Raw genomic sequence first — 24826 nt, forward strand, 5'->3', positions numbered from 1 at the left:
GCCTGATTGTTAGTGGCTGCACCGGAAAACCGGGAACGAGCAATGAGATTGATAATCTAGACAATTCGAACTGTATACTAACTGGTAGCAGTTAAGCGCTTGCATAATCTGCTTGTCCAATCCATTCCATGCGAAGAAGAGCAAGAAAAATTTTTCTTGAAAAGTACAAGAGATATTGGCTGGTTGGGATAAACAACTGCCAGTGCCTGCATCTGAAAACCAACACAGTTTCTTAGCGGGTATTGGGTATCTTCAACCCTGTGTGAGCAATGAGAGCAATTTTCATCTTTTTGTCCACAATGACCCCTTCCCTTTGCATACTGCCCTACTCGGTCGAAGGAATGGAACAGAATTGTAAGCTCGGAGAAACAAAAACCACTAATTGTCTACCGCGCTGCCGTCACCATCACTCGACCCCCCGTCGTCATCGTCGCCTGAGTCGAAATCTGACTCGAAGTCGCTATCCGTAAGGAAACGGGCTGAAACGTGTCGTTAGTAAGGGCAACAGAGTTATTGGACCGACTTCCGCTTGAAAGTACTGTCGAGGTTGGTGAGGTTGGACTAATAGAAAGTATTGTGCTGAGGTTGGTGAGGTTGATTAAAAAAAGAGGGGTGCTCACTCGCAACGCCTTCGATGTGTTTGCTAGGTGTAGCTATGTCTGCGGCAGGATTGCTCAGGAACGTCTCCAGCTTCAGGCCAGTGTAGGTCCTATCCCTTATGACTTGGACCATCCCCTGTAGGTTTTGATACCCTGTTGCTGAAATGCCGTTCTGTTTCTCGGCCTCGTCTGGATTGACAAATCCCACTACTGGGTAGTCGAGTGTGGCCCCGGAAGTATTGGACCTGACCACAGCCTCCAAGAAACTCAGGTTCAATTCTCGAAGATGTGGAAGCGACTCCTTCTTAAGGCTGCGCAAAAATTTGATCCATGGGTTCTGCTCATCGTCATCCTTGTCGAATGTCTGTTGGTCAGAGTTTTGCTGCATTTTTACCCTGCGCAGGCTAATCGCTTTCAACGTGGGCGAGAACTTGCGAAATAGGCGAGAAAGCGTGTTTGCCGAAACACTGACTTGTCCAATGTCCAGCTGTTCCAGGTGGTCGAGCTCGACGGGTGGTGGCAAACGGGAAGGATCGGCGTTAATGAGGCCAGGAGATGACCAGGTGCCAGGACGAAGGGAACTGGCGAGCCACTTAAGCAAAGCCTCTTCCTCTCCATAGTGTGAAATTTGTCTCCTGAAGTTGATTCTCAGCCAGGTAAGATTGGGTGTGTGCGCAAGGAACCTTTTGAAAAGGAGGTATTGAATCTCGACGTCTCCGTGTGTGGCTTGATTTATATCAAGAACAAGATGGAGCTTCTTGAGTCCAGCCAGAACCGGCAGGAAATCTGGCTCCAGGTAAGTAGGAACTAGAAAGCCGTGGTCTCGAACTGCCCAGTTCTCTCTGATAACCACTTCGATGCCCTCCGGGCGTGCTTTAGCAGCAGCCAAGGCATGGGTGATAAGCACGAACAAGCGAGTCGGATAATCCTCTTCGCCAGCCCGCGGCTGTCCGGTAAAATGCTTCACACCGGTGGTTTCAAGCAGAGTATTATAGCCATAGCTGGACCAAGTCGCGTTGCCGTCGCGGGTCCGAGAGGAGGAGTGGAAATCTCGAAGATCGACAGTCTCGAGGTTGAGTAGGTTCTTGAACGCTTCGACCAGCATGTCCCGAGCACGGCCTGATGCCAACAGTGTTTGTTGGTCAGCGTATGCAAGGTGCCAGTTCAGCGATTCCTTATCGTCGTGCCCGGAGAGAATTCTGTGCGGTGGGAGGATTTGGTCCGCGCCGATGATTACATGCTTCAAGTAGGGCGAAAGGCTCGGGTGTTTGGATATGTCAACGAGGACCTGGAGACTGGGGCCGTATACCATGAACTGCTTTTTCCGAAAGAACTCGTAGGCAAACGAGTGGAAGAGGGCGCTTTCCAACCATTTGCACGTCAAGCGCGCGTTGCAAAGGTCGGGTGTCCTGACAAAGTAAGTGATTCTTGTCAGGACTTCTAAGGGCATACGCGCCAGATACGCCTTTGATGAGGGAGGCTGAGTATCCATCTTTGGTGTTGTGGTTATAGTTGACATCCTGCGCGGTGACTCGGCTGAGGCTGATGTGAGTGACGGGCAAGGTGAATTTAGGATAAGGGAGAAGGTGTGATGGATGAGCAGAAAGCAGGAGGGGTCTGCTTGTGGAAGGTTAAGTAGGTAATTGCGACTCGGGTGAGGTTGGGGCGAGGTGCAAAGTGAGTGGTGTGTGAGAGAGAAGAAGGCGCGATGAATAATGAGAAAGAAGGAGCGACCTCTTGAGGACGGTTATCGAAGTAAATACGACTGGGTCGAGGTTGTACTAGTGAGGTGCAAAGTGAGTAGCGCTTGCGAGCGTTTGAGGGAGATGAGAAGTCGTGATGGTTGAAGAAGAGAAAGAAGGAGGGGAAGAACCTGCTTGGGAAGATTGAGGAAGTATATAGATAAGAGAACGGAGTCTCCAGAGCAACCGCCACGACTTTTCAGGTTTGCAACAATAAGATGGAAGGTACGCCGCATGTTGTGAAGCGAGTCCCACAATCGCGACTGCTGCCTGGCGGTTGCCTGTCAATTGACGTCGTTACACTAGATTGGCACACGCTGTCACGTGGAACGATAGGTACAAGGTACCTACTATGGTCACTCACATTGCAAACAAACTGTTCGACGGGCAGCAAATACTAGGTACTTTTTCAACTGAAAGGTGCTAATCAATCCGATCTTTTGTTGTTTGTTTGTCTGGGTATTTCGAGAGTGTATCACAACATCGCGTCCGATCTGCGAGAGACTGGATGAACGGTGACTTCACGTCTCCACACCGGTCTCATTACACTAACAGTTTTACTCTGTAATTCATAGTATATGTGTTAGCAGGGGCATTCGTTCAGCACTATCACCTCAACCTCAACTCGTAGTGAGAAAAACTCGCGAGGTGATACGCACCTGATTGTATTCTTATAGATGCTATGTAACCCAAGAACTATCCTCCAGCTCAATTATATCCCTTCTTATTTTCTTCCGTCGCCATAATGGCTCTAGATAATGTGACGCGCAAACGAAGTGTCCAATTCGTAACGCCAAAAACCTATGCTTTCCGAGTTCCTTATTTTCATCCTGAGCCCGACACGCACCGGTCGCGCCGAGTCATTATCGCTAACTTGTTCTTATCTCCCTCGCTCGCGCTAACTCCCGTCCCGGAACGTCCCCGGCATGCTCCTCACTTGCGCGCTCATCGCACTATTTACTCGAGTAATCGGCGACACCGGTTCACTGTTCGCATCCCGGTAATCTGTTGTCGACGACATGGGCGAGACATTTCCTGGTCCTGGCGTCCCATAAACGGCGGCTAGTTGCTGAGGATACGCCCATTGGGTTGGTGACTGACTTGGATGATACTGGTATTGATGTTGGTAATGAGGCGGCTGTTGGACGGGTGCGTGCTGAACTTGTGGATGTGAGCCGTAATGATACTGGGGAGGGTTGTAGGGTTGGTAGTGATGGTGATGCTGAGGGTGTTGTTGGTAAAAATGGCCTTGTTGTTGTTGCTGATGTTGCTGCTGTTGCGCCTCCGCATAGGTCATGTTAGGAGCAGGTGGGGGAGGGGGGCGCGGTGCTTGTGGGCTAGCCATTGCCGGTGGTGGTTGTGTCACAGCCGGCTGCGGACTCCAAGGCTGTGGATTCTGCGTGAGGTAAGGACTGGGAGACAGTGGAACATTGGTGAAAGTCTCAGAAGAATTGGAGTAGTTGTGCCCAGGGTTCTGAGGCACAGGAGCCTCCAGCCCTATATGCCGTGGCTCGGTGTTCTGATAAGTCGCCGGTGGCGGCTTTGGGAGATTGTGGCCTGATCCGGATGCGCCATCAAGACTCTGACCATCATGAAGAGTTGAGCCGCTCAGGATACTATCCGATTTCGCTGGCATCATCGGTCGTGGTCCCCCAGGTCTCGAAGGCGTTGGGCTAGGTGGTAGAGATGCGTGAGTGGCGGATACGTGAATGGGGGTCTTAGGCCTGGTGCTTCTGACAGGCGAGGACCCACGGTCAAGGATAGAAGCGTCGAAACCCCTAGCAAATCTGTCCATCGGTACTATTTTGTTGGATGTCGGATTCTCTTCGGAGTCAAACCCGCGAGGCCTGATCCTTGCATCCCATGGTGATAACCACGGCAGCAGAAAGGGAGGGTCTACCCTGAAGACGACGTAGCATTCGATACTGAGGGCCAGACTGGCCATAATGGAAGCAAAGAGGTCCATGTTGAGGAGGACAGTCTTGCTCCCCCCTCCTCCAAAGTATATCCCAACGGCGAGAAGTATGATCGTAAGCACCCAGACCGAGGTGGCAGATATTATCAGCATCCTTGTCCGGGCATGAACGGGGTGTAGGGTCTTGCGACCCTGTGAATCAAGGATGCCGTAGAGGGTGTTGCCAGCCCGGGTGGCTCGAATATGGTAACCGATGTAAGCCATAGAAAGGATTGACTAGAAACTTGTAAGCATTAAGACGAGGGTAAAACAGAGAGGGAGAAGGGAAACAAAGGGAAGCCTACAGCAAACAGCATGAAACTTTGCGCGATGCCCAGCATCGGGTTCTCGTTTGCCGCAATCTTCTTGGCCAAGTAAAGGATCGACACGACGATTCCAGATGTTGATGCAAGAAACGCGATACCCAGTCCCGTAAGAGCGACTGTCGGCATCCATCCTCCAAATCGCGGCTCTGGTGGTGGTGGTGTTGGGAGTTGCTGCTTTTCGATGCTGCTCGCAGCGTCAGAAGTAGTAGGTTGTTGATCCATATCGAACGTGTTGCGAGCGATCACTGCCGAGGTGCAGTAGCCCAAGAAGATCTCGTTGATATCGCCAGCGATACCTGTTGTCGTCGTCGTCCGCAACTTCCCGGATTGGCCGTTCTACCGTTATCCAGTTGGAGAGAATGGTACGAAGGTCAAGAGAATAATCGACTTGATAAGGGAGAAATATGTTATTTGCTGAGGTGGTGGCCTCAACGCAGAGGTTGGCGTTGTGTAGTCTGGGACTCACATGCCTGGGCTAGAATTGTGGCAGGAAGACCGCCATGCCGCTACATGACAGCGTGCTCCGTGATTCCTATACTGCTGGACAGTAGCTGGTGAATGTTGCAGCGCCCGTTCCGGATTGGAGAAAAGACATTCTTCGACGGGGCGTGGATCAGGAACTGGAATGTGAACTTTGGGTGTAGATCTCAGCCAAGGCCATCATGACAATGACGCAGGAGGTAGAGTCATCTATGTCCATGCTACCCATCGGCAAGAACAAGACAAGCTATGAATGACGATAGGTAATGGAGGTGAATTGCAATGATGAGAATGACAACAGATGAATGGCCATGATCAATCCGGGAAAGTGGAAGCAACATCTTTGCAGGGCACCAGGACTTTTCGCCGCAGCAAATACAAAGCAACAGGCAGATGGTAAGTATGGATATCGCTGATGATGGTGAATGGAATGTATGCAGAAATGACGAGAAATGGGAAAGGTCATGATATTCAATTCATCCAAGCGCTTGGAACCACTCTAAAATTCCTCGCCCATTCTGGCTCCTCCACCTCCGACCCAGTCTTCGCGCTCATAGTACCGGAACACGAGGTCGTAATCCTCGAAATCGTGAACAATACGGTCAACACGACGGTATCCGTTGATGCGCTCCATACGCTGCTTGGCAGCGGCGCCCCAGCTGCGACGGGAATCATCAGCATCCTCGCCGGGTGTGGTGGCCAATGCGCCCTTGGCCTCGAACAAAGTCACGCTGAAACGTCCAGGGCGGAAGATGTTAACAACCTGCTCAATGACTTCAGCTGTCTGTCGTCCGTTCTGGCCTCCGGGAACGTTGGTTTCGAAGGAGGCGAAAGAGCACTGAGGCTCAGGGGTAACGTGAACGGTGAAATAATGACCAGCCTTGGGGACAGTTCCGTCGGCGCCGGCGACAGCGGGCACAACACCATTGGCAGAAAATCCGCAAGGGGAGAACTGGTACGCGTCGATGCGAGCATCAGGATAGGTGGACGTGGGATACACGGCGGAAAGACCGCATGCCTCCGACACGACAGTGCCCAGGGCGTGACCCTCAGTGGTAAGGGCCTCGGGAAGAACGGCCTGGCCATCAGCATCGCAGTCTCCGGAGCTGCTGAAAACGTCAAAAGAGGCATCTCCGTTAGCCTCGGATTTGGCAAAGAGCTTCTCCTTGGCAATCGCGGTCGCTTCATCAAGGTAGAACTTCTTGGCATTCTCAGGATCCAGGTCGGTCATCAGGATCTCCAAAGTCTCATCCGCGTTGTTTTCGATAACACCTCCAAAGGGTGCCACGATACCGGTAGGGATCTTAGACCTACGGCTAGGACTGACACCGCGGCTCGAAGTAGGGGTGCGTGGAGGAGTGAGGGAGCTGGTGGGAGATGTGATGTAGAGGTACCAATGGTCACCGTTCATCTTGCCAACCATGTAGGCACTGCCGTTCTCAAACATGCTATCCAGGAAGGTAACCTCATCCCTCCAGCTCTTGTGGGGCCCACGCTGCTTGTGGGGGAACAAAAAGTTCTTGCGGCTGTAGAACACGCGCAGGGGAGTAGCGGCAACCTTGGGGTCATCCAACGAAGCCACGTTGTGGAAGGGGAATCCAGCCTCGGCGGCGGCGATGCGCAGCATCAAGTCCAGACCGAGCAGTAGGGTAGTGGTACCGCATGTCTTGAGGATGATCTTGTGGGGGAACACAAACATGCTGGATTCGGAGAGAAGATAGGCGTCCACATTCTCGGAGTTGATGATGGACAGGACCTTGCAGTGGACCAAATCAAGCATGGGGGTCCAGGAGTCAGGGTTAACGGCCTTCAGGCCGCCCTCCTTGACGCCGGCAGGGAGAGCCTTGGCGCTGGGCGCAAACCAGACCTCAAGGAGCTTCTCGGGGCCTTCAAAGGCATTGGTGGAGTCGAGGTCGGCAGCGACATCATGGTTGATGGTAAGGTAAGGGGTTCCATCGGAAGGGGAGAAGGTGTAGTTGGTGGGAATGGTGGGAACTCCGAGGTCAGACATTTTGAATCGATTTGAGGGGGTTGTTGACAGTGTGTCTTCTAAAACGAAGCGTCCGCGGGACACTAGCTGCCGCTCAGATGAACTTTGATGGCGTTCGTCTGAGAGAGTAGGCCCACAGGATTGTGGTGTCCTTTAAGAGGCTGGCTTCGCCAGCAGCAGTGGGTGGATGAAGGTAGCTGAACGTCTCACGAAGTAGACGTTAGGGAGGTCGAGTACGAAGCGGGAGGAGATAGAACTTTGAGAGCAGAATGGTGGGCTTTTTCGTCGAGTTCGCCGTGGTCGCGACACAACCGATACCTGTGGGCAATATCGGGCGGGGGAGGGAGGTCAAGCGAACCGGGTCGAGGGACACGGGCAGGCTCCGAGATGTTGGTTATGAGGATGATTGGAAAGTATGCTATCTAGGTCTGGCAAAGAGACAGCGTTAGTCAAGAGGAGGCGGTTTGGAGGAACAAGAACCGCACTTTGCAGGCTTGGACAGGAAGCGAAGAAGGTCGACCGAGCTCATGGGTTGGCGGCAGAGATGGGAGTGAGAGGCGACGGGGAGCCCAGGACAGGATTGGGGAACTGTACGGGCGAGGCGAAGCGGAATTCGAGTTGCTCTTTGAGCATGTGTATCTTGAATGGGAAGAATGCCGTTTGACAAGAGTCGCCCTCCCGTAGAGACCGGTGGTGGGGAGTATTGGCTGTGGGCGCAAAGCAGAGGAGGGGGGGTGTTTGCGACGACTCGAGTTGGGACGAAAGGCCGTGTCGGGATCGAATTGCTCGAGAAAAGACTCACAATGTAGCTATTGGTGCGCAATCTAAGAAACGGGCAACAAACACGAGAGGGGGGATCTCGTCGTCAAAGGCGTGAGTGAAAATTGACCAAACAGTTGAAAAGGTCAAGAGGAGGGGTTGCAATGCGCCTGATGAGAGATTTTGAAATTTTATGGACGGGAGGCCGAAAAAAAAAGTGGGATTGGGTTTTTGCTGGAGGTTTGGCCCCGGCTGGCCCTGTTTGGCGGGGGACAAGTGGGAATTCCAGCAGGAGCAGCCCACTGCGCCCCAAGATCGACCTTGTCCCCGGCGCTGCAAGCTAGAGGTCCAGCGTTGCGAAAGCCGGCCGATTTATTCTGTTAGGCTACAGTATGCGTGACAGCAGTAAAGTACTAACGCGCAAGCTGCATGTGGATTTCGATGTTCTAGGCGCCCCGGCCGTCAAGGCAACAAGGGAACAATGAGAACAGGAATTGATTGACTGGTCTCATCAATTACAATTCAACACGAAAGGCACCTCTCACTAATCATCATGCTGACTGGTTCCAAGATAGTAAAAATGTGAGATAATACTTACAGGGCAAGTGGCAATGAAATCCCGCTAAGAAACTGGACCGTGTCCAAACATCGTTGTATGTAATTTCTCAGGTCATTAAGCTGGACGTTGGTCTTTTGAGGTTTCTACGAACAAAGGAACAAGTGAAGATAAATCCATTCAGGGGCACGCGGGGAAAAGCCCATAGTCGCGGGATCAACCGCTGGGATCCGCCACATTTATAGCCATCCTCCTGCTCGATTCGCATGGCTTTGTTGAGTTCCAGGACTACTATCAACCACAATGGTACAGTGCATCATTTTCACCCTTGAAATAGTCCATTGTTTGAAATAGTCCATTGTTGGAGATGCAAACGGTCTTGTAACAGCTTGTGGCCAGCTTATCCCAGCGAGTTGTTCATTATCAAAAGTACTGTCTTCGCCCTCCAAATTAACCAACATAAAGCCATGGTCCCTTTTCCACGATCCATGTCTTTGAAAGCGCCGCAGAAGGTCCGGTAAGCGGTAAAGGCGGGAAGATAAGGGTGTAGTAAAGAAACCGACCCTCAGCGACGACTCAAAGGCCTTGTCTTCATCCCGGACAAGAGGCGGCAAGGATGTTGCATTGGTTTTAATGAAGGAGGTCTCAGTTGCTGACGAGAAATATCGACCACCTCTTGTGGTTGTCTCGCTTGTGCATGATTGCTGATAAGGTGCTAAACTCGGGTGGTTTGAATTGGCTTCTGGCACCCGCAGTTGGTCCATCGGATCGCGGCAGTGCCTTCTACGAACCACGGGCATATGCTTGTGTTGCGCATAGCCAAGTTTGGATCCGCGTGCACGCATCGGTGATGGAGCTCCTGCTGGAATGGAGTCGTTCGTCCGACGACTTGGTACCGGGAGAGGATCCAGTGTGGAGAGACGGTGGTTAGAGAAAGCTCTCGAAAGAGAGCCCCGCGTTTGGTGAATGTCCTTGGGTAGAACGAGCTCCCATTCATTGTTGCACAGCAGATATCACATCGGCGGTGATTTTGCTGAAGATAGGTGCAAGGGAGCAGTCCTTGTACTTGTGCACCAGCATGGAGCCATCTTTAACCCCTTCCTCTTCAGTTCCGCTGGCTCCAGCAGGAGTTGAGACATCTTTTCCGTCGACCATGGTGCCCGCTGGGTATGTTGGTCTCTTGCCTGTCTCGATGAGAACGAGAAACTGAGGGTCGATCGGAATGCGGCCAAGGAAAGGAACGCCAAAGTCGTTGGCCATAACCTCTCCTCCGCCACTCATGAAAATGTTTGTGCACTCGCTGCAGTTGGGACAAACAAAGCCGCACATGTTCTCCACGACACCGAGGACTCGAATGTTAGTTTTGGTGCAAAAGTTGAGCTCCTTCCTAACATCCGCAGTTGCCACAGCTTGAGGGGTGGTAACCACAACGGCTCCAGCAAGTTGGCCTGGTCGTGCCTTTTGCATCAGGTTCTCCGCCAAAGAAATGTGCTCGTCGCTGGTACCAGGAGGAGTGTCGATGAGGAGATAGTCGGTCTCGTCCCAGAACACGTCGGACAAAAACTGGCGAACCATGGCCGTCTTCTTTGGCCCACGCCAAACGACGGCGTCACCCCGCTTGGGAAGAAGGAAACCGAGACTCATGACGCGAAGGGATCCAATGCCGGCAGACGGGTCAGCTTCGTGGACGGTAATAGGCAACCAACCACCAGGAGCTTGTGTCACTTTGGCATCTTCGATACCGAACATACGCGGAATCGAGGGGCCTGTAAGGTCAACATCCAGGACTCCAACGGAATGGCCCGCGAGCGAAAGAGAAAGGGCAAGCTGAGTAGTGACGGATGATTTTCCAACACCACCTTTGCCTGAAAGGACCTGTGTGTTTTGGTTATCAATGACATACTTTTGGGCGGATGACCGGAGATGCATACCAGGACAATATGCTTGACTTTCGTGAGAGACATTTTGGCTATTTTGTGTTTGAGACCCTTGATGCGTTCTCTCAACCGTCAGTAAGTCTGCTGATGTTTGGAGTTATATGAAGTTTGTAAATCGGTACGAAGTTGGACGATGTCATTGTCAAAAGTCATGAATCTTCGCCGTTGAAAGTGGGAAAGCGATGATGGAATGCGCCTGGATCGGCCTCGAATCGGCCTGTGCTTTATCAGCAGGTGGGGCCCCAACTGGTCTTCCCGTCTGCCAAGCCAAGCCAAGTTTTCTTCAACAGGGACCTGGGCAAACATTTTGGCTCGATGTATAAACTGTAGCGCTGGCCTGTAAAAGGCTACGGATAGCCCGGCGCATTGGCCATAGATGCCACTGTTCCAAAATAAACATATTGCAGAGCAGACCGATGCGGGGCCCCCTGACATGTGCATTTGGCATCCAGGCATTGAACCATAGAAGCTTCAACATCCATTTCGCGGTCCGTTGGCCAGTCCACAAACACTCCCGCCTTTTGAGTTCTCGATCACGGCCGGACTCAATTGGATCGCAGGGACACGCCAGACGACGGCTCGCTCGAATTACACATCAAAGACATCGGATACACGACATGCTTAGCTGCATATAGTCGACGCCCGGTGCGCGCAACATGACCGTTGGCGCCATAGCAATATAGTTACAGCAGAATGGACGATCCATGGGGTTCGCCATGGGCTACAACAGATGCACCAACAGACCACGGACATAGCTTGACGAGAAAGAAATCCGACCTCGAGCCTCCCAAGCGAGCCCTGCTCTCCGCCAGCAACTCGCCCCGGTTACCAGCCATCACGGCCCCGTCGCCATGGGCAGACGCTGAAGATGGGTTCGGAGACTGGGCCGCCCCAGATGGGTTGGGAACACAAACAACAACGGCTGCTCAGTCGGGATGGACGGGTGGATGGCGGTCTCGGAGTCCAAGTCTCGCGGCACCGTCCCGAGACAATGGCTTCAGGTCTCGCAGTCCCAGTCTTGTCGCACCGTCGAGGGAGAATAGCTGGAGGTCTCGAAGTCCCAGTTTGATCGCACCGTCGCGGGATAACGGCTTCAGGTCGCGCAGCCCTAGTATTGCTGCATCCGTCCGAGACGAAGAATTTGCCAAATCGAATCCGATCGCCTGGCCGGACAATATTGCTTCTTCGAATTCACCCATCGCGCCCGTACTTCGACAGCCGTCCCCTGATCCGTGGGCCGCCGAATACTCCCATACACCGCACAACGATGGTAGCATCGCTCCGCGCTTGGTGATCAACCTACCCCAATCCATTACCGAAGAAGAAGACGACGTCGACAAAGGGAAATTACCCGAGCTGAACCCCGATTGGGGGGACGAAGAGAAGGATGCACCCAAGGACCAGGCGAACGAGGAAGAAAAGAGCGAGCCGACTGGGGCAAAGGCAGAGGAAGAGGCGGAAGTTGTTCAGAGCGTTCCAATACGAGTCAGCGTGGAATCGACTGCTAACAGTCAACCGACCCGTTCAACCTCTCCTTCTGGTGACGACACCGATCATGGATACGAACGGCAAGATTCGCCCATCACCTCCATCGACGATGACTCCCGCGCAAGGCCACGCCTCACACGAAAACCCTCCGGTATTGTGCAGGAACTGGTGGACAAGTTTGATGGAATAGCAAAAGCCAGGAGCCAGGAGCCTCCGGTGATACGACGCGCACAAAGCAAAAGCTCACTGAGCCCCCATCCCGACATCTCGGAGGAGGCGTCGGACTTTGGTGATTTCGAAGATGCCCAGGTCAAGGAACCACGAAAGTCTCAAGCCCCAGAACGACCATCCACGCCAGAAGAGGTTCAGAAATCTTCTCCGCAGCACGGATCCCCCCCTATGACGTCCCCAGCGCAGTCGATGGGCATTCATCTAGGCCATATGGACGAATTGGTAACCAAATTCGGCGCCCTGAATTTCGATATCGACTTGTCAAATGTAGACAAGCTGTTTGACACATCCACCAACACCAAGCCGTTGTTCCCCTACGCAGACGTCTCGGATCATATCATTACCGACAGCTTTAACAGCATCTCAGAGCGCAAGGCCTGGTACCGCATATCTCGTTTCGGATCGTCGCGCAAACACAACGCGGGAGACGACGAAAATTATAGAAGGGTGGCATGGCCGACAGCAACTGTATGCCAGGAGACGCTTCAGACTGTCCGCCGATGGATGGAGGAAGACTCCATCGCAGGCCGTGTTTCCCTGGGTGGAGGCATATCCAAGACGCAAAAGAACATGTTTGGATGGGATTCTTCCGCGGAGCCAGTCACACTTGATGCGATTTTTGGAAAGAGAACTGTGCCTACCAGGCCTTCCTCCGTCCAACCGCTCCAGCCACCAAGTGCATTTGGCCATGTGGATAATTCACCCTTGGGCAACACTACGGTCAACTCTCTCAAACATCAGCCACATCGACCAGCGAGTCTTGAGCTACCACCAGTTGCCACATTCAGCTGGAGTAGCGACTCCCCAGCTTCGGCGGGACAACCTCCCATGACCGCGCCCCTACCCTTGACACCATCTCAACCAGCTCCAGGCCCTTTCAAAGTGACTCCAATGGACCTTGGAATGTCTTCGATTAGCGCAACAGCAGCCGCCGAGGATAATGATGACGACTGGGGAGAGATGGTATCCTCGCCATCGGTGATGAAATCGACCGTGGGCGGCTTCCCGGATTTCAACGCACCAGTGTCAACGTTGACTCCAACTCGTGGCCCTACCCCAGGATTACCAACGACCGAATCCATGTTCCAGTCGAACCCGGACCCGGTCTCGGTCACGCCTACACCTAAGGCAGGAACTGATACCACCGTACCAGTTACATCTTCGGCAGCGGATCCTTGGGCGTCAGCAGACTTTTCCTTTTTCGAGTCCCCTTCCCGGCAACAAACTGGTCCCACGAAGTCCTCAGCAACGCCAAGCCGTCCTTCCTCCATGATCGCCGCCTCTTTCACCCAAACGGTTCCTGGCTCTTCGACTCATTCCTTCGACTTATCACGAGTGACTACTCCCGTTTCCTCCGCCTCATCAGTCATCGCGCCCTACTCTTCCATGACTCGAAACAACAGTCCCATTGCCGCAAAAGGAACGACTTCATCGGCGATATCGTCACCCATCGCCCGCCAAATGACACCGACACAGGCAACCGGCGATCTACAACAGGGCGAGCCAACAGAGGGCAAAGTTACGGTCAGCTCAATTCTTGGTGGTCTACCAGACCTTTCTTATATGTTGCGTTGACGGTCCGAGATCCGGCCACTGTCCTGTTGGACGAGCATTGACGACAGAAGCCAACAGCCCCCAATTCTACACAATGCTGGGTGGCCTGCTTAATACATACATTGTAATTGTAATCGTCGAAGGCGATTTCTTGCTATTCTCCCAGGCATGCATGGCGCTGGCGTTATGGGGCGGAAGATGATGTTACCATGTAATCGAGAGTTGTGTACTACTGTACAGAAGCAATGACATACTTGTGTTGGGTCTGGGGCAGTCAAGCTAACGCTCCTTAGACTTTTTGTATACCATTTCCGTGTGTCGCATTGGGATCAATGTCGTTTTTCCTTTTTGTCTTTGTGCGTGGCACTGAATATGTTTTTCTGAGACCAACCAAAAGCCAGTCTTCTGTCATAGGGGAAGCTGAGTTGTTCGATTCTGATATTATTGTACTTGAGACTTGTTAAACCCAACCCATTGGTAAGTTGGGGTTACAATGGTGGACAACGGCCGCTGATGCGGGAGCACCCAGCTCGGCACTACATGAACGGCTGTTTCCCTGTGGAACAGGATATGTCTTTTGTGTCTCGTGGCACATGCAGCTCCTTGGGCGATGATCATCCTACCGGGGGATCGCTCATTATAGTGTATAGCAGAGAAAACTTGAAGATAGGCGCTGGGTGTGACATTCCGTCCAATATTCTCGAGCATGCGTTGCGGTATACACCGTACAACGTACCACGACATATATCGCAGACACCTGCCACCCAGTATTGCAACATCCGTCCAACACAACCGAGAGACTGAAAATGGAGGCAAACCCCGGCCACCGCTCCATATACATTGCTTTATACTACATCACATTTTCTCTCTCGCGGCAAACGATGCGGCTCGGAATCGCGAAGAGGCCGAAACCCCTACGCAGGAGCCTCGGGTTGCCAGCGTCAGAGCGTCGAGGAAAACAGCATCGAGAAACAATCATCACCTTCTCTCCCCCACAAATAAACTTCTTGCCGCTCTCCACTGCCGGATCGGAATTGGGGTCGATGGGGTACGGCAGTCCCCGCACCGCAGCATCGTCGGCTCGTGGGGAACTGGGGCCCTCTCGGACGGCGTGCCGTGGTGTTCGACCGGCTTGGCTAAGAGCCAAAAGAGCCCCATTACCCCAATTCCGAGCCGGCAGTGGAGAGCGGCAAGAAGTTTATTTGTGGGGTTACCGATATCGAACACCGGGCCATGGCGGCCGTGCTTGGCTCTGTACCCCGCGAAAAGATTTCCATGGTCGGTTCCACCACCGGAGAGCGGTCTGGGCGGTTGCCCACACTCCCGACAAGTTAGGCGCGAGTCAACGCGGGGTTCACAACAACAGAGAGACAATCACACAGACAAACATGAAGCAGAGGACGGATGAGATGCAATAAGATCCCCAATACGCACACAGTAGCTGATCGTCCTAAGTCAAACCCGGGTGGGTTAGCGTCATAACCCGGCTGCTGGGACATGCCTGGCTGTATTTATAGACATATCCACTTCAGCCCAGTTCCTCTCAACTTTCTTTTCACTCCCTGACTCGTCCAGAACAAAGCTGCTCAGTCATCGAGGTTTGGAAGATGGCCATCGTCACTCTTCTCAGCCTGTTGGCTGGCGTTGCCTTTTACTATCTTATCCCCTACTTTGTCACATATAGCGCCCTGCGCAAGATCCCCTCTCCCTTCCCAGCTCAGTTCACAGATCTCTGGCTGCTGTCGGTATGCCGGAGAGGTAACAGATACCACAGGGTGGACGAGCTTCACAAGAAGCTAGGTCCCGTTGTTCGTATCCAGCCCAACCACGTCAGTATCTGCGATGACGCTGCCATTCCCACCATCTACGGCCACGGAAACGGCTTCCTGAAGTCGTAAGTCTCCCACCTCGACATGGTCAACACCATATACTTCCTTGCTAACGGCTCGCAGTGACTTCTACGATGCCTTCGTCAGCATTCGCCGGGGTCTCTTCAACACCCGCGACCGCGCCGAGCACACTCGCAAGCGCAAGATTGTCTCCCACACTTTCTCAGCCAAGTCCGTTTTGGAGTTCGAGCCCTACATGCACTCTAACCTTGAACTCTTCGTCAAGCAATGGGACGGCATGATCAGGAACTCCAAGAACCCCGACAAGGCCGCCCATCTTGAATGCCTCGAGTGGTTCAACTACCTTGCCTTCGACGTCATCGGTGATCTCGCCTTCGGCCAGCCCTTCGGCATGCTTTCCTCCGGTGCCGACATGGCCGAGATCCGCTCTTCTCCCGATGCTCCTCCCATCTACGCCCCTGCCATCGAGATTCTCAACCGCCGCGGTGAGGTCTCCGCCACCCTGGGCATCCACCCTGCCCTCAAGCCCTTCGCCAAGTACCTTCCCGATGCTTTCTTCACCAAGGGCCTCGCCGCCGTCGAGAACCTGGCCGGCATCGCCATCGCCTGCGTCAAGTCTCGCCTCGATAACCCTCCCTCGGTCACCCGCAAGGATCTGCTTCAGCGCCTGATGGAAGGCCGCGACGAGAAGGGCGAGCCTCTCGGCCGCGAAGAACTCACCGCCGAAGCCCTAACCCAACTCATCGCCGGATCCGATACCACCTCCAACTCCTCCTGCGCTCTCCTCTTCCACGCCGTCCGCACCCCCGGTGTAATGCAGAAGCTTCAGGCCGAGCTCGACGCCAACATTCCCGCCGAAGTCGACGTGCCCACCTACGACATGGTCAAGGACCTTCCCTACCTGGAAGCCGTCATCAACGAAGTCCTCCGCTTCCATTCCACCTCCGGCATCGGTTTGCCTAGGCAGATCCCCCACGACGCCGCCCAGGGCGTGCATATTCAGGGGTACTACTTCCCGCCTGGAACCGTTCTATCCGTCCCGACGTATAGCATCCACCACAGCAAGGAGATCTGGGGCCCCGATGCGGATGAGTTCAAGCCGGAGAGATGGGAGAAGTTGACGCCGAGGCAGAAGGACGCGTTCATTCCCTTCAGCCATGGACCCCGTGCGTGTGTGGGACGCAATGTAGCGGAGATGGAGATGAAGCTTATTGTGGCTACGTGGGCGAGGAGGTATGAGGTGAAGTTGCTGCAGGATCATATGGATACTAGGGAGGGGTTCTTGAGGAAGCCGGTTGGGTTGGAGATTGGGTTGAAGTTGAGGAAGTAAGGGGTTGTGTAGTGAGAGAAGGCGACAATGCAGTGATGGGTGGTTTGCAGTGGAGTGGGTTTACCGAACTGCACGGTCCGGATGACGTGCATAGGGTTTACACATGATGATGATGCATTGCAGCGGGAGAAACTATGTTCATGTACGTATTTGCAGCATTTTTTCAACAACAAGCATGTTTTAAGTCAACATATCCTCTTCTGCTTCGTGCTTTTTACTTCCTTCAAAAACACTTTGATTGTTTTTTTTTTTACATAAAAAGCTGAAGACATCATTCGACAATCTGTGCGCGCAAAGGTTTTGTGTCATAGGCGATATAGCTCTCAGGTTATACAAACTGCATTCGATGACAACACAAAAAAGAATATTCGAAACATCGATCAAGACAAAAAAAACAGAAGACAGCGGGAAAAAAAAAGAAAAGAGAAAACTTGAATGGGTTCTTGCCCACAGCCAGAATCGAACTGACGACCTCATCATTACTAGTGATGCGCTCTACCACTGAGCCATGCGGGCTTGGATGTTTTTTGATGCCAGTAGTGGATCTTATGAATGCAAGCGAGCACTGCTCCCCACTGACGTTCACGATCTGTCTGCGTCAAGGTCGCCGATGACACTCGTCGGTTATGACTGATTGATGCACTCGATCATGATCACTCACGTTGAAAAGGATGATTCATCGATGGAACTACTGAGGTTAATTGACTTTGGGCTAGCTTACGAAGGGAAAACTACAAACTACAGATGGGTATCGTGTGAGCAGACAATCTGCCTTCCAGCAACCGCTTGAATGCTCCCTGAACTCCATAACTCCGACAGTTCCCAATCCACCAAGGCCCCCACTACGCCGATAGAGTACTTTGTCCTTCTCAGACACCGTAGATGTCCGAGTGCGCGTCGTCGTCCTCCGAAAAAGTCATCAAGTCGCCAATGGACTCGTCATCGCCGGCGTCGTTGGTATCGGTGACCATCTGGGGCTCGTCCTGGTGAAATATGGGAGGCATTGTGCTCTGCACACTGGGGACCATATGGATAGGCAGCGACATGGGATCGATGCCCCAACGAATGTGAAGGCCCGGCCATTCGGCCCTCAGAGCCTTTCGGGCCACCTGCGCCTGAGCGCGGAAGCTGCCGAACGTCCAGCGAATGCGACGTTCGTGCTTGTCCTCGCGGACAACGGTAATGTCTTGGGTGTCGAATTTGATATTCGACTCAAGAAATCGGGTAAGCCTGTGGATATCCACGACCTCGACAGGGCCGTGGATCTCCAAAACACGGGAGGCGCTGTGGGGCAGGTCGGTCTGCGGCGCAGATCTGTTGCTGTTCCAGACCACAGCAATGGTTCTTCCAGCGATCTTGAGGTTGCGGGCGGCGATAAACTGGAAGAGGCAAACAGCATCTTGACGAGTAAACATAGCAATCTTTGCGCAAGCACTGCTGTGGCGACCGTCGGTAGGGGGTGCAATGGACGTGGCGTAGACGCGTCCGAAAGGGGCATGGATGCCCAGCGCATCCAAAAGGATCTTTGGGGTTGTTCCGGCCGGGAGGTTGGTCAAGAACAAGGCACAGTTGTCGTCCGAGGCGATTCTCATCGAGGAATTCTTCGGGTTTCTGATGTCACCCTTATAGCGCCAGGAAAAACCGGCGCGAACCTTCTCCTCCGCTGTGAAGGTAGGCTCCAGACCCTGCACTGAATCCATCGGCTTGAAAGAAGTTGACGAAGTAGACGGTGAAGCCTTGACTAGGGCCTGTTCGGTGGCAGCCTTAGTGTCCGAGGTAGGAGTCTGGGCCTTACGGCGCCAGACTGGGATGGTGAGTGCGGCAGATGCCGAGGGTGTGTCGCTGGGCGTCATCGTCCGGCGCTGAGCGGGGATGACATATGAATTGGTGCGAGTGTTCGAGGATGTTGAACGGTTGTAAGCCTCCTGAACGGTGTTGCGTTTATTCGACATCTTGAATTGCTGTATGCGGATATCTTGTTATACAGTCAGTACTGACTGACCAACGTGATGCGTGCAGGGCAGGCACACTAACCAAGACAATGGAATACGAGTCTAGAGTTGTAGATTGTTTTGATTGGGTAAGGGAACCACCAGATCGAGACTGCAACTTCCTTGGATGGGTATGCTGTGTTGTTGGATCTGGGGTCGGTTGAAGAGTTGAGTGGTCAAACTCCAGGAAGTCGAAGAGAGGAGGAATTCGAGGTGAGAATTTGGGGTTTTTATATAGAGACCTGAGAAGAAAAAACTGTGCGAGAGTGGTCCGTTCACGAGTGCAAATTTTCGGGTGAATGGGAGCAGTGAAGGCGGCTGGTGAAGGGAATCATTCGCATGGCTTCTTGGACATTCGGTCCATGGCCTGGTATCCACGGTGACCGTCTAGCGTCGAAGCAACACTGGATGGAAAGTCAGGAATACCGTAAAGGAAGGCGTGCCAAGTGACTGTAGTTACGCGCCATGTCGGGCTAAGCATTGATGAAACCTCGACTTCTTTTGCAACATGTTCTTGGTCTTGTGGGAGGCAGGATACCGGGCTTTATATCTCTCAATCGTAGACAGTGGCAACATGTATGAGAGATCATGGGCGTAGAGGAGACTCACAAAAACACTCACAGTGATTTCTTGACATAAAGCTTGAATATGGTGGAAACACGTAATGAATCACTGTTTTACATTGTTTGAAAGGCCAATTACGGCCACATACGTTTCTGTGATTTCAGATCAGTCACGCTTCTTGGAATAGATGTCACATATAAGAGTGGATGATGCCAGAATGGTCCTCAAAGATCAGCTTGGAAATTCCTCATACCTTGTCATTTGGCGAATTTCGACCTGCACTTTCCGGCTGGCTGTATATTTACAAGATCATTTCCTCGGGATCACTCATTAAGTACAGCTGAGCGGGAGTGGTAGCAAACTGGAAGTGAAGGGTCTTCCGTTCAGCAAACCACACACGTCATCCATGACATTGAAACCTTTGACACTCCATGGTAGAGGAAGGAGCGCTGCGCATTTTGGATCACCCCGCTCCTTCCTTCACTTGTCCCCATGACTCCACCACGCAACTCCTGGCCAAGCCTCCTACAAATATTCAGGGCAGGAGCAAGTGAATTGGTCAACCGCTTTTGCCGGCTGGCAACACTGGCAGAGCGGGCAACGTGCGGTGATGATGGCCCGCGGGAGACCCTTTACCAATGCCTCCATGGAGTACACCACATCGGATGGCAGTCACCGCCTTTTGATCACATTTCACCACGGAAAAACGACAGAAGTATTTGGAAGTTACAGAACCTTCTATGGGAAGCAACACAAATACATCTGCTGACGTGTATCTGTACTCATGTAGAAGCTGACTCAATGAGTACAGCGTGATGCTAGAGAAGATTTTGAGGCAGCCGTCTTGAAACGTCCCAACACAACAGGAAGTGAATATTCTCTGGTGGGGCCACCATCTCGACTGCTTTTGATACAGAAACCTCTGCGTAGAATATGACTACCACCACGTAAATTCGTGGTCTACTTCCATTCACTTCCGTTCCCCCTTCGGAATTTGCACTTGTGCACCTACCACATCACGCGGGAAATTCGGTCTCTCATACTATCTCCATATAGATGTCTTTATTTTCATGTTCATATAGGGGACCGCAATTGGTTTAACGGCGTTCTGAACCACGAACATACAGCTCGGCAAAGGGCACCCTCCACTTTCTATGTAGTTCCCTCCTTCCATTCTCAGCAAATTATACCTATAGCCTGTCCTCAAGGGTTCGGCCAAAGCAGTTCTACGACAACACACTGATGTAGTTGCGCCATCTCCTTTGTCTCGAGGTTTGTTCTGTTCATGCCATCCTTTCTTCTCTGGAGTCATGGCCTGTACTAACGTTCTCTTACAACATCGGTGCAAGAACGGCACACGCAGGCGCCAGCTTATATCATAAACCATCATCGTTGTCGGTCAAAATGAGCTTCAGACACCCTGCTCTTCATAGCTCCGGCAGGCCATCCGCTGGAAGGACGATAATCAGCAGGCCATCAACAGACGCAAATCCCCGCGTATTGGTGGCAGCGGCGGCGAGAACCAAGAGACTAACTACGCTAGCCAAACCAGCTCACAAGCGAAGCGTCGGAAGACCAAAAAGGTCTCCTTCAAATCCAAGAAAGTCGACGTCATTAAAGATTCAGAGGAACCGACCAACGATGAAAACGACAATGATCACCCCGCTCAACCGGCGCGACGACGCGCTTTTGTCCCCATGGACTGCGTTAGGGGAACCAACCATGCGAACTTGACCAATGTAGAACAACCCGACAGAGTCTCTCAAATCATAATGCCAGAAACAGGCCCCAAGAGATCTCAGGGCATCAGAATTACAGTCTCATCCTGTTCAATCTGCCACAAGGTATCTCTGAAAAGGTACTGCTCGATGCTCTCTCTCTGCATCGACCTCTGGACAGAGTCTGGGGATGCTCAGTCACGCCTGTAGCACCTGGTTACCCAACTGCAACGTCTAATTTGACCATGTTCACGCGAGAAGCCGCACAGAATGTTTTCGCACTGGTCAACGGAGGACATTTAAGCATCGGCGGATTGGTCGTCAGGATTCGCTACAACACTACACGATCTTTCTCTCCGCAGGTATTTCCAGCTTATGTGTCCCGGGTGTTGGTTATTAAGGAGAACAAGAACATTGTCGATGTTCATCGTCTTCACCATTTCCTTTCCAGGAATATGATGTTCCAAACACAAGATGTGTACGTCGTGGAGGCGAATGCGGAGGAGAGGATCATCGAGTGGGTGTTTGGCTCATACCGTGCCCAAGCGGCAACCGCCAGAATGGCCCTGAGGAGCGAGTATCCTCAGCTCATGCTTCGCTTTGGCGTTGATCCCATGGCCGCAACCCTCGCGGAACGAACAGTAGCAACGCTCGCGGTAGTTCCCGCTGCGATCTTGCCTGTTGCAGAGGCAGTTGTCCATGACGACAGCGAGGGAAACGAAGCGGAAAGTGAGACTTCTGACCTTATCACGTTGGACTAAACGCTTTCCCTGCTCGCATTGAGTTATCGAGTGGTAACTGATAACCCACAAACATCAGCGGTATTCATCGCTTCTTTGAAGAGTGGCACGAGTTCGTACACCGTTCCCATCTGTCAAATTTGTACGCTTGACCAGAGTTGAAGGAGTTCATGACATGCATTCCACTCTTAAAGAATAGAAATCAATGAATCGAGACCCTGCCGATGAGTTCCTGTTTGTGATTGCAGTGTCAGGTCGGCCTCAATTAGGGGTACCCTAACCCTAGCGAAGCTTTGCATGTTCCTTGCCATTTCGGGATGGCCACCTCCGCTGACGACGACATCAGGCCTCGCAAATTGAAAGCCATCAATGCCGTTGGAAATGTGTGCGAGACTCGAGAGTGATGTGGCTGACTCGAACGGAAATGGAGACCAATCGGGGCTGGTTCTTGGATGTGGCGAGGAGTCGTCAGTCGAGGACACCACTTCGTTGCGAGTGGAGAGGCTTCTCGCGAATCACATCGCCCAAAGCCATCTCTGCATGGCATCCTCTTCCTCGCTTCTCATGCTTTCTTGATTCTGACCCGATCGCGCCCACTCTTTTCCCCCACAACAGTCGTGCATCGCGCGGGGTTCGGACGCTTTGACGTCACCGGCGGTTTCAGGGAATCCTGTATCTCTTTGGACGTCATGGTCTGATGATGCCCAGCGTAAAGGATGGTACCTCTAAGGATGGATGATCTTGTGATGATGTGCTGAATCTCGACCTATATCAGACCCAAGTTCCCGGGTGTCTGTCTAGAAGACTTTTGCTCCTAGATAGATCTGATCGTCGCATTTCCAGGCCACGAAATTCTCCGAGAGACACTACCTTAATATCTCAATAGCCGCCCGATCCGCTACCCACTCGAAGCTACTGCACTATGCCGACGGCAACAACGGTCAAGCAGCCGTCCGCTGCGGTCTGTAAGTCAAGACTCCATTTTCCATTTTCGGTGCACAGGCGGGACTGACCCAAGGGACCGAACAACCCAACAGCTTCCACCCCCAAAGTCAAGAAGACAACAACGGATGCACCCAAGGCAGTCAAAGAAGTGAAGCATCGCAGCTCGTCGACGAAGCCCAAATCAACGCCACTCGCCGAAACAACCGACAACGTTGTCAAGAAGAAGCCGAAATCGACGCCGCTCGCCGAAGACAAGGTCGCGACAATCGACCATGCCGTCGAGAAGCCCACCACCAAGAAACCCTCGACCAGCGGCCATACCCATGCCCACACCTCGACGACCAAAACATCGAGCCATCACAAACCGCACGCACACGAAAGCAGCGCCAGCAAGCACGAGAGCACCAGCTCGCACCGCCCCGGCCGCCGTCACCACGCCCACCACCATCACAACCCTGACGGTAGTTTAACTCGCCACGGCGAACGCGCCCGCGCCACCAGCTCCTCGATCGCCAAGCCTCTCGCGCCCGCCAAACCCTTCGCCCCCGCTCTCGACGCCGACGGCAACCCCAAGCCCAACATCCGCCCGGCAACCATGACAGCGCACATCAAGCGGGCCGTCCGCAAGTCCGAGGCTATGAACCCGTCCAAGCCTACCAAGGTCGAGCCCGAGACCGCGCTGCCCAAGGTCAACGTCCCGACTCCGCAGACGGCGCGCCAGAAGACTGCTGCCGCTGCTGATGCTGAGGCGACTAAGCGGGCTAAGAAGGTCGCTGCTGCGGCGCAGGAGGAGCAGGCTCAGTGGGACCAACAACAACAGCAGGAGGCCCAGAAGCCAAAGAAGGAGAAGAAGTACGCCCCTGAGGCAATGATTCCTACTTCGAGGTTTGTTGGGAATGTTGGAAAGACGGCTGGCGCCGCGCTTGATACTACTGGCGAGGTGGCTAAGGGGGTTACCAATACTGTTGGACGCACGGCTGAGGGCGCGCTTGGTGGTGGCGTAGGCAAGACGGTTGGAGCGGCGGCTGGTGGTGTTGGCGATACGTTGGGTGCGGCGACGGGAGGATTGGGAAGGACGGTGGAGGGGGCGACGGATGGGTTGGCGAAAGGTGGTCCGTTGGGTGCGGTTGGTGGGTTGAGTAAAGGGTTGGGACAGACGGTGGGAGGTGTTGGGAAAGGATTGGTAAGTTTGTTTTCCCCTTTAACTCTTTCGCGTTGCTATTTTTGTTGTCCTGTTTGGTGGTTATGGTCTGTTTGGGATCCCTTTGTTTTTCTGTTTCCCTCCTTCATCTTTCATCAACCCCAACTTTCACCGCCTTTCCCTTCCCCTTCCCCTTTTATTGTCTGCAGCTTCATGTTTCCTATCTTCAACGCTCCATCTGATCATGTGTTCGGATAACAGGGGCAAAAAGAGTCGAGGATCTGGCAATGGTTAAACAACACCCCGTCGTGACGGGGACGTAACCGATCGCTTGCTGACTTGCCAATCCTTTTTTGCGCTACCACAGGGCGATACCGTCGGTGGAACAGTCGGCGGCCTCGGCGACACAGTTGGCGGACCACTTGGAGGAGTGGTCGGAGGACTCGGACGGGGTGTCGGTGGTGCCGTTACGGGTATCACTGGCGGCTTAGGTGACGGAGTCGGCAAGATTGGACAGGGTGACTTGCTTGGAGGCGTTGGTGATGTTGTTGGTGGTGTGACGAATGGTGTTGGAGGATTGTTGGGCGGCGTTCTTGGCGGATTGGGCGGTGGTGGTGGTCAGCGGCGTTAAGATCGATGTTTTGGTGCTTGGTTGATGTCTGTATGGAGGAACAGTTGTATTGACGACAGGTCGAGGTCAGGTAAGTTCCGAACCCAAACGAGTTGATGCGTTGCACAGAGGAAGCAGTGTTGCACATGTATGATAGGGACTTGTGGTACCAGCTAGCGAGTAACACGGAATCACTCATGCTTTCTGACGATCTTGAAAGAACATGTTCCAGCACAGAAGGTAGAAGAAGGTTCAATGGTTCAACGCATACTGTCTCCCAGGGATATTGTGCTGGGTGTATAATCAAAAAAAAAAACTCTG

The 24826-nt window shown here is 52.9% G+C and overlaps 10 protein-coding genes and 1 non-coding gene across 11 annotated transcripts; 5 read left to right on the forward strand and 6 right to left on the reverse strand.

The window, feature by feature from the left end:
• Nucleotides 1-232: 232 nt before the first annotated feature.
• B0H65DRAFT_440044 (uncharacterized protein) lies at nt 233-2091 on the reverse strand (the record flags this gene model as incomplete). Its single annotated transcript, XM_062825457.1, has 2 exons — nt 233-258; nt 621-2091. 2 exons carry the CDS (start codon nt 2089-2091, stop codon nt 233-235), a joined length of 1497 nt encoding a protein of 498 aa, XP_062684400.1.
• A 1148-nt stretch (nt 2092-3239) lies between these two features.
• B0H65DRAFT_506573 (uncharacterized protein) lies at nt 3240-4843 on the reverse strand (the record flags this gene model as incomplete). The annotated part of the gene is made up of 2 exons (XM_062828069.1): nt 3240-4532; nt 4601-4843. The coding sequence occupies 2 exons, from the start codon at nt 4841-4843 to the stop codon at nt 3240-3242; spliced, it is 1536 nt and encodes a 511-aa protein (XP_062684401.1).
• A 757-nt stretch (nt 4844-5600) lies between these two features.
• B0H65DRAFT_506574 (S-adenosylmethionine decarboxylase) lies at nt 5601-7112 on the reverse strand (the record flags this gene model as incomplete). The annotated part of the gene is made up of 1 exon (XM_062828070.1): nt 5601-7112. The coding sequence occupies one exon, from the start codon at nt 7110-7112 to the stop codon at nt 5601-5603; it is 1512 nt and encodes a 503-aa protein (XP_062684402.1).
• Nucleotides 7113-9368: 2256 nt separating this feature from the next.
• On the reverse strand, nt 9369-10525 carry B0H65DRAFT_108257 (P-loop containing nucleoside triphosphate hydrolase protein). The gene is made up of 2 exons (XM_062820528.1): nt 10338-10525; nt 9369-10281 (listed from the first exon to the last, which is right to left on the reverse strand). The coding sequence occupies exons 1-2, from the start codon at nt 10368-10370 to the stop codon at nt 9400-9402; spliced, it is 915 nt and encodes a 304-aa protein (XP_062684403.1). The 5' UTR covers nt 10371-10525; the 3' UTR covers nt 9369-9399.
• A 296-nt stretch (nt 10526-10821) lies between these two features.
• B0H65DRAFT_108282 (uncharacterized protein) lies at nt 10822-13980 on the forward strand. The gene has a single exon (XM_062820529.1). The coding sequence runs from the start codon at nt 11037-11039 to the stop codon at nt 13635-13637; it is 2601 nt and encodes an 866-aa protein (XP_062684404.1). The 5' UTR covers nt 10822-11036; the 3' UTR covers nt 13638-13980.
• Nucleotides 13981-15124, forward strand: B0H65DRAFT_108283 (uncharacterized protein). Its single transcript, XM_062820530.1, has one exon. The coding sequence runs from the start codon at nt 14323-14325 to the stop codon at nt 15022-15024; it is 702 nt and encodes a 233-aa protein (XP_062684405.1). The 5' UTR covers nt 13981-14322; the 3' UTR covers nt 15025-15124.
• B0H65DRAFT_108284 (putative benzoate 4-monooxygenase cytochrome P450) lies at nt 15125-16974 on the forward strand. The gene is made up of 2 exons (XM_062820531.1): nt 15125-15510; nt 15569-16974. Exons 1-2 carry the CDS (start codon nt 15224-15226, stop codon nt 16794-16796), a joined length of 1515 nt encoding a protein of 504 aa, XP_062684406.1. The 5' UTR covers nt 15125-15223; the 3' UTR covers nt 16797-16974.
• Nucleotides 16975-17240: 266 nt separating this feature from the next.
• On the reverse strand, nt 17241-17312 carry B0H65DRAFT_t134. Its single transcript has one exon. It is a non-coding gene; the product is annotated as a tRNA-Thr (tRNA).
• A 353-nt stretch (nt 17313-17665) lies between these two features.
• B0H65DRAFT_568069 (uncharacterized protein) lies at nt 17666-18748 on the reverse strand (the record flags this gene model as incomplete). Its single annotated transcript, XM_062830383.1, has 1 exon — nt 17666-18748. The coding sequence occupies one exon, from the start codon at nt 18746-18748 to the stop codon at nt 17666-17668; it is 1083 nt and encodes a 360-aa protein (XP_062684407.1).
• Nucleotides 18749-20284: 1536 nt separating this feature from the next.
• Nucleotides 20285-21952, forward strand: B0H65DRAFT_568071 (uncharacterized protein; the record flags this gene model as incomplete). Its single annotated transcript, XM_062830384.1, has 3 exons — nt 20285-20298; nt 20600-20623; nt 21095-21952. 3 exons carry the CDS (start codon nt 20285-20287, stop codon nt 21828-21830), a joined length of 774 nt encoding a protein of 257 aa, XP_062684408.1. The 3' UTR covers nt 21831-21952.
• A 383-nt stretch (nt 21953-22335) lies between these two features.
• Nucleotides 22336-24798, forward strand: B0H65DRAFT_456922 (uncharacterized protein). The gene is made up of 3 exons (XM_062826327.1): nt 22336-22774; nt 22847-23937; nt 24263-24798. Exons 1-3 carry the CDS (start codon nt 22732-22734, stop codon nt 24524-24526), a joined length of 1398 nt encoding a protein of 465 aa, XP_062684409.1. The 5' UTR covers nt 22336-22731; the 3' UTR covers nt 24527-24798.
• The last annotated feature ends 28 nt before the right edge of the window (nt 24799-24826 follow it).

Source organism: Neurospora tetraspora (genome assembly GCF_033439725.1).
Source record: "Neurospora tetraspora strain CBS 560.94 chromosome Unknown B0H65scaffold_2, whole genome shotgun sequence".
NCBI lineage: Eukaryota > Fungi > Ascomycota > Sordariomycetes > Sordariales > Sordariaceae > Neurospora > Neurospora tetraspora.